The sequence below is a fragment of the Helobdella robusta genome (assembly GCF_000326865.2).
Source record: "Helobdella robusta unplaced genomic scaffold HELROscaffold_47, whole genome shotgun sequence".
In the NCBI taxonomy this organism is placed as follows: Eukaryota; Metazoa; Annelida; class Clitellata; order Rhynchobdellida; family Glossiphoniidae; genus Helobdella; species Helobdella robusta.
In genome coordinates, this window is record NW_008705176.1 from 905,951 (window position 1) to 914,625 (window position 8,675).

Below are 8,675 nucleotides of genomic sequence, written 5' to 3' on the forward strand. Positions count from 1 at the left end.
TGTCGTTTGAACGTCGTCGTCCTCTTCATTGTCATTCTTTGATCCTCCAATCAGAATGTACTACAACAACTTGACGGTATGATGGATATGTTTGTGTGTCTGTGTGCGTGTTTGTCTGTGTGTGTCTGTGTGCGTGCGTGTATGTGTGTGTGTGTGTGTTTGTGGGTTGATTGTGTGGTACTTTATAGGAAAATTGATCAAATGAATGATTGACTGAATGGCTGACTATCTATTTGGATGGAGGAATAATGAATGAATGGTAGCTGTATGAATGAATGAATGAATAAATGAATTAGTTAATTAATGTATGAATGAATGAGTTAATGTATAAATGAATGAATGAATGAACGAAATAATAAAGGAATAAAGATTATAAACTACTATCACACAAAGTCGAAGGCTGCTAATAAGAAAATGAAGCCCCTCTGCTCTTACTGGGATATGAAGAGGTTAATAATAATAATAATAATAATAATAATAATAACAACAATAATAATATAATAATTATAATAACAACATAATCATAATAATGGTAATGATAGTAACACTGATGATAATTGTAACAATATTATTAACTTTATTATAATTATAATAATTATAACAATAATAATAATAATAATTATTATTATTATTTTTATTATTAAACAGCAATGGGTGGTCCCAGGTAGGCTGTCGGTTGAATAATTCAACGTGGAACGAGACTTTTTGCGAGTGTTCACACCTAACTAACTTCGCCCTACTAATGACTCCAATTGATGTTGAGATTGTGAGTGAATGAATGAATGATTGAATAAATGAATGAATGAATGAATCCATCCATCCATCCATCCATCCATCCATCCATCCATCCATCCATCCATCCATCTACCCATCAATTCCTTCATTCATTCATCTATCTATTCATCCATCCATCCATCCATTCATCCGTCCATCCATCCATTCATCCGTCCATCCATTCATTCATCCATCCATCCATCTACCCACCCACCCATACATCAACAGGATACATTAAATGCAACCATTCTCTCCATAATCTCATTTATCGGTTGCATCATTTCGATCGTCTGCATGGCACTGACCATCATCATCATCGCCGTTAGGTGGAGGACTCTGAAGAGGATGTCGGTTGACTGATTTTTTTTGAGTGAATGAGAGAATGAATGAGTGAATGAATGATTGGATGAATGATTGATGAATAGATGAGTAGATGAATGAGTGAGGGAATTAATGAGTGAAGGAATGTATAATTGAATGAGTGAGTGAGTGAGCGAGTGAATAATCCACAAATGAATGAGTTAATGAATGAGTAAATTACTAGATAAACAATAAATTGATGGCTATCAATCAACCATCTATCAATCAATCATTCAATCAATCATTCAATCAACCATCAATCAATCATTCATTTAATCAATCAACCATCTATCAATTAATCAACCATTTGTCAATCATTCAACCAATCAATCAACCATCTATCCATCGACCAATCAAAACGACAACCAGGCGAGATTTCAGACCGTACTATTTGAAAGTTCTGATTTGCTTGTGTGTGGCTCTTATCATCGCGAATGTCGTCTTCTTGGCCGGCGTTAATAGGACGGAAATTAAGGCTAGAATGGTTTTTGATTGGTTGGAGGAGTTGTTCAGACGTTTGTGATTGGTTGGAGATGTTGGTCGGATGCCCGTGATTGGTTGGATGATTAGGTTAGATAATTGTAATTAGCTGAAAAAATGTGTCAGATAGCTATGGCAACAAATGTAAATTGAACGTTTGATTGGTTGTTATCATCATCACCATCATAACACCATCATCATAACCATCATCATCACCGTCACCACCACTACAACCATCATCATTATCATCATCATAACCATCATCATCATAACCACCATCATCATAACCATCATCACTATCATCACCATCATTCCCACCATCATCATCATCATCGTCATCATCATAACCACCACCATCATCATCATCATCATAACCCACATCACCATCGTCATCAGGAAGCCTGTATAACAGTTGCAGTATTGTTGCATTACTTTTACCTGGTGGCATTCTTCCTGATGCTGGCAGAGGGGGTTGAGTTTATGAGCTTGTTCGTACGCGTTTACGAAGACAGCAAGGCCGAGAGGAACACCAACATCGCCATTAGTCTGGCTTGGGGCAAGTTATTATTATTATTATAATTATTATTGTTATATTTAAATTATTATTGTTATATTTTAATTATATTAAGAATCTTTTAATTCTTAATTTTAAAACCATTTTACTTCTATTAAATTTTAATTCATTAACAATTCTTTTTAACGTGTGATTTGTGATGAAAATGAAATGATGTTCCCATTAAAATTATTATTGTTATAGTTAAAATTATTATTGTTATAATTGAAATTATTATTGTTATTATTGTTGTTATTATTGTTGTTATTATTATCATCATTGTTGTTGTTGTTGTTGTTGTTGTTGTTGTTGTTGTTGTTGCTATATAGTCAGCAGAGCCGATTTGGAAATAGTACTCCAACATATCGCGATGCTAGACTAAGAGTAAACAAACTATTATTGGCATAATTATTATTATATAATAATGTTAATAATAATAATAATTATTTTTATTTATTATCATTATTATTGTTGTTTAGTAATTCCCGCCATAATTGTCGCCATCTCATTGGCTGTCACAAGAACAGTTGGATATGGGAATGATAAATCGTTAGTCGCAATACAAATTATTATTATTATTATCATTAATATTATTATTATTACTTTCAATAATAATTATAATAAAGTACTACTATTATCTCTAAAACTACTACTATTAATTCTACTACAACTGCAGCTACTACAACTGCAGCAACTACAACTACAGCTACTACTACTAATACCATTTGTTGCTGAAGTGCTGCTACTGCTACTACTACTACTACTATTACTATTACTACTCTACCACTGCTACTACTATCAATAATAATAATAATAATAATAATAATAATAATAATAATAATTACAGATGTTGGCTGTCGGTAGAGTCAGGTCTTATATGGGCATTTGTTGGTCCTGCTTTGTTTGTTATTGCTGTTGGTTTATTGTTATTATTTTTATCATTTCATTCATTCATTTATTCGTTCATTCGTTCATTCATTCATTCATTCATTCATCCATCCATTTATTCATTTATTCAATTATTCATCCATCCATCCATCCATTCATTCATTCATTCATTCATTCACCTTTCTTAGACTTTTAATAATTTTTACATAATCATGACAGATTAATCTTGTGCTTTTTGTGGCCATCATGTATAAGATATGCCATGAGAGTAGTTCTCGAGAACGAAAAAGCAAGTTTAAGTAAGGATTTTTATTCTTTTTTGTTGCAGTATTCATTCATTTTTACATTCGCTCATTCATTCATTCATTCATTCATTCATTCATTCATTCATTCATTCATTCATTCATTCATTCATTCATTCATTCATTCATTCATTCATTCATTCATTCATTCATTCATTCATTCATTCATTCATTCATTCATTCATTCATTCATTCATTCATTCATTCATTCATTCATTCATTCATTCATTCATTCATTCATTCATTCATTCATTCATTCATTCATTCATTCATTCATTCATTCATTCATTCATTCATTCATTCATTCATTCATTCATTCATTCATTCATTCATTCATTCATTCATTCATTCATTCATTCATTCATTCATTCATTCATTCATTCATTCATTCATTCATTCATTCATTCATTCATTCATTCATTCATTCATTCATTCATTCATTCATTCATTCATTCATTCATTCATTCATTCATTCATTCATTCATTCATTCATTCATTCATTCATTTATTCATTCATTCATTCATTTGTTCATTCACTCACTCATTCATTTATTCATTCATTCACTCACTCATTCATTTATTCCCTCAGTCAATCAATCATTCATTCATTCATTCACAGAGTTAAAATATTGAGTGTAGTCTTCATACTACCTCTACTCGGACTAACATGGATCTTTGGGGTTCTCTCCGTCAGCAAAGACCTTATAGCATTCCAGTACATATTCGCTATTGCCAACTCGTTACAGGTTTAGCTGTAATTATGAAATGAAATGGCGGTTATTCGATTCTGCGCAAATTTATATTATATAATTATTGTTATATTTATAATATAATTGTTATATTTAATTAATAATTAATTATATATGATTATTATGATTTATGCTATTATTAATGGCATAATTTTTAAATATTCAAGGGACTCTTCATATTCATAATTCATGGTCTTAGAACTCGAAGGGTTGGTGTCTTTTAATTCTGATTTTAATTTTTCGTTTTAATTTCTCGTATTAATAAAATAGAGCTTGACATCTTTTGCTTGAATTTTAATAGTGAAATAATTTAATATCATTATCATTGCAAAGTTTTACTTAATATATCATTCAAATAATAATTTATTTCAATTACAAAATGCACACGCACATACAAACACACGCACATACGAACACACGCACATACAAACAACGCACATACAAACACACGCACGTATAAACACACGCACACACACACGCACACATACTGTTTAATTCCAATGTAGGAGAAAACAAAATACGACATGAAAAACTCAAGCTCCAGTAATGGCAAAAAGGGCCACAACAACAAAAAAAGTAACGCCAGGCCACCGGCCAAATCCAACTTTCGTCAGGATAGATTGATGTCCCAATCGACCGCCACGTCTAGCTTATCCTCTGGACAGCCCAACTCATCTACCCCATCGACGAGTAGCGAATTCGGCGACTACGATTTAAGCCCGAATAACACTTATCCAAAGCCCCCACCTAGAAATAATTTCGACCCAACCATCCTCCAACAAACAAAATCACTTCCGATGCCACAGTCCCAGCCATCCTATCACGAAAATCGAGGTTACCTTCCGGATATTGCCGAAGAAAACGAGTCAATCAACGACGCAAAAAACAGCGTTCGAGGAGCTGCATTTGACGCCCTGGCGACCAACTACCGAATTGACGACGACGACGACGAGTCGGTCTCGTCGTCGTCCGCTGCTGACAGCGACAACCACCACAACATCGTAACGGCCATTGGAGACAATCAGATGAAATATCGCGTACTTAGGACTAGGGACATAAAAAAGATGAAAAATAATCAGCAGGAAATGATGGACGTAGGCAAGGTTGTTGCGCAACCGCCAAAGCCTAAAAAACCTGTCAGTAGACCGAGAGGCAGCAGTCACAGCAATCGACCGAAGTTGCAATTGCAGAGTAGCACCGATAGTCAAGTTGTTAAGAGACTAACCTCTTGTTAGTTTCATCATTTCATTTCTCTATAAATTTGCATAGAATGGTTTAGAACAAGTTTTTTTTCACCAACCTATATTACATGCACCCTACAGCTCTGAGTTAGAGATGAATTCGACAAAAAAAATTAGAAAGTGGTTGTCAAAAGATTTGAATGAACGCATTTTAGTCTCCGCCACAGTGAATACCATTCGTACACTAAATTTTTTTTCCTTCGAAAATTTCAATCAGAGTATATGAAATTGTGCTATGCTATGGAGTGTAGATTTAATTTTTTCTTCATATTTAACAAACTCAAGTTACTTCTAGATTACTACTAGATTACAGACACACACACACACACACACGCACACACACACACACACACATTCTCTAGTCTCAAAATAAACACAGTTTAGAATTAATGAAATTTCGAAACTAATTCAAATTTAAATAAAAATGCATACGTACGTAATCATATAACCTATCTATATACAATTATATTGAGTTATTAAACTCTGATTAAATTAATTTATCATATAACTAATTCTTAATTAAACTCAAATAATAATTCGTCTATAATTAATAACATTTATTTCTTTAACACAATTCTCCCTTCAATATTTTTTAAGAGGCAACTTCAACGACAACAAAAACAGGGCAACATACACAGTTGGACGGAGATTTCAATGCGATCGAATCCACTCACTGCAATAAAAGTGTCTGACACTTTACCGCTATACCATCGCGACGCCCGTCATATTTTAGCTTCTATTTTAACCAACGAATGCTTGTTTTTGTCATTACTTTGCATTTTGTTTTAAAAATACTCAATTAATTTTTAACTATCTTATCTTAAAATGTAATTACAATTTTCCACGATTTTAAATGAAATGCAGATCTTTGTAAACAACGTCTTCATTGTTATCTTTCGAAATCGAAATCACTTTTATTCAATAAAACAAAACAAAACATCTTTATATGTTTATATACCAAACAATTAATCCATTAATTAATCCATCAATCAATCATTCGATCAAACAAACAAACAAACAATCGATCGACCAATCAAATCTCATTTTTGAAGCGCAATTTCTGAAATGCAAATGTGCTATAACATCTTGGGTATTGTCATACTGCTCGCTCTTCACCGTTTCTACGACGGCTACCGAACGGACGACAGTTTGTTCTTGGGGGGACCTTTTCTGTTTCTGTAAACTCGCTCGCTCAACGTTAAATAACTTGAAATTGTTCATGTACATAAAATAATGAGATGATTCTAATTGGCGACTTAGTTGTGTTGAGTATTAGTGTTTAAAATGTTATAAAGTTCAATAATGGAAATCGAACGAGAAACGACTCACCCACTATTGTTAATATTATTTTTATTGTTTGATTGCAACTAAATATATTTTATTTTAAATATAATGTTGATTTAACGTTTTTAACTAAAGGAAATCTGGGAAACAAATTTATCTATCGAAAACTTAGCGCTATAAAAATAACACACTCAAACACACACACAAACACACACACACACACGTGAACACACAAACATAACTCAAAAGTAATAACAAGGTGTCATTTTTATTTATGGAGCGCCCAATAATTTTAATATTCTTTGTTTTGTTCAGGGCAATTCGCTCTCGACCACGTTTTGGCGGGAAGTTATCATTAATTTATCTATGCTTTTTAAATGGATGAATGAATGAGTGTATAAATGATTGAATGGATAAATGAATGAATGGATGAATAAACGAAAAACTGAATGTTTGAACTGAGGTATGTATAAAAGACTAATTTTTGATTTAGAAAATTTGTAACGTAAACTTTAAATGAACGCATGAATGAACGAACGAATGAATGAATGTACGAAAGATTGAATGAACGAACGAACGACTCTACGAATGAATGAATGGATGAATAAAATACGAATAGATGGACTGAATGAGGGAAAAATTTACTTCATGGCCATTCCAATAACCCCGTATATGACGCCCGTTATTAGTACGGGACCCGCCCCAAAGATCGCCATGAAACCCTGGCATATCACCATTGGCACTATTGCTAGTCTAAATTTCCAATGAATGAATAAATGACTGAATGAATGAATTAATTAATGGAATAAAACAATATTATTATTATTCAGCCAAAAATCAGTCCCTAGCCAAGTCAGCTAACGACGAACGTTATATTAATGATAGCTTTTTCTCCAGGCAAATTCTCAACCTTACTCAAAATGCGCTATATAAATGAACGTGTAATTATTATTATTTCATTATAATAATAAAAATAATTATTATTATTATTATTATTCAGCCAACTGACATTATATAAATGATAGCTTTTTCCACGCAAATTCTCTTCTCCGCAAAACTTATGAGGACAATGTCAGAAGTGACGAAGCGTGGAATTTCTAGGAACACTATTATGAAGGAACCTATGCTAAAATAATGGGGAGAATTCATTATTATTATTAAATAATATAATTTGTATTATTATAATTGTTTTATTGTTGTTGCTATTAATTTCATTTTTATAATTACTTCTTATATCATAGTATCAGTAGTCTATTTATATATATATATATATATATATATATATATATATATATATATCATCATTAACATTTATAATCATCATTTTTCATTTAATTATGATAAATATATTAAATGAATAAAATTGGAAAAGATAAATAAATAAATAAAAGAACACGGACATCATGACAACGCCAGCCATGATACAAAGGTAGGAGCCATGCAAGCAGACAACAATGCCGCAGCAAAAAAAACCTTTTTTGGGAGAATACAAATTTTCGTTTATCAATTTAATTTCTTTAGCAATGAATGATTTACTATTCTAGGCACTCTCAAACTAACAAATTTCACGGAAAACCATAAAAAAATGAATTAACTCTCTGTTATAAATTGTCTAGACAAGACACAACTGTTACTTTTTATTAATATAGCTATGATGATTAAATTAAAAAAATGCTACAAAGGCCGGATATAATCTGAATCATTTAAAAAGCCAGAAAATAATTTAAAACATGTCCCACATATGGTTGAGAGTAAAGCCAAAATTCTAACAGAAATGACGCAACCGAATATGGACCCCACGTTTTCAACGGGGATTTCAGAGGGCGGAGCGGTAATTATGAATGGCAGACCCATTTAATTATAATTTGATAATTATATTATAATTATTCAATAAATTATTGGCTAAAAAATCTGTTTTCATTTATGTTTCTGCTTGGTTTTATCTCCTTATTTATCTTTTCATTTAGTTAAAAAAAAAATTCGAACTAGGTAAACAAAGCAACGTCATTAGTGTTATCAAAGATCGAGTATCGATAGAATTATT

General features: G+C 32.0%; 1 protein-coding gene across 1 annotated transcript; it reads left to right on the forward strand.

Moving 5' to 3' along the window:
• Positions 1–414: 414 nt before the first annotated feature.
• HELRODRAFT_178355 (hypothetical protein) lies at positions 415–5,341 on the forward strand (the record flags this gene model as incomplete). Its single annotated transcript, XM_009026469.1, has 8 exons — positions 415–449; positions 649–766; positions 2,011–2,174; positions 3,015–3,081; positions 3,275–3,354; positions 3,977–4,103; positions 4,274–4,315; positions 4,613–5,341. 8 exons carry the CDS (start codon positions 415–417, stop codon positions 5,339–5,341), a joined length of 1,362 nt encoding a protein of 453 aa, XP_009024717.1.
• Between the last annotated feature and the right edge of the window lie 3,334 nt (positions 5,342–8,675).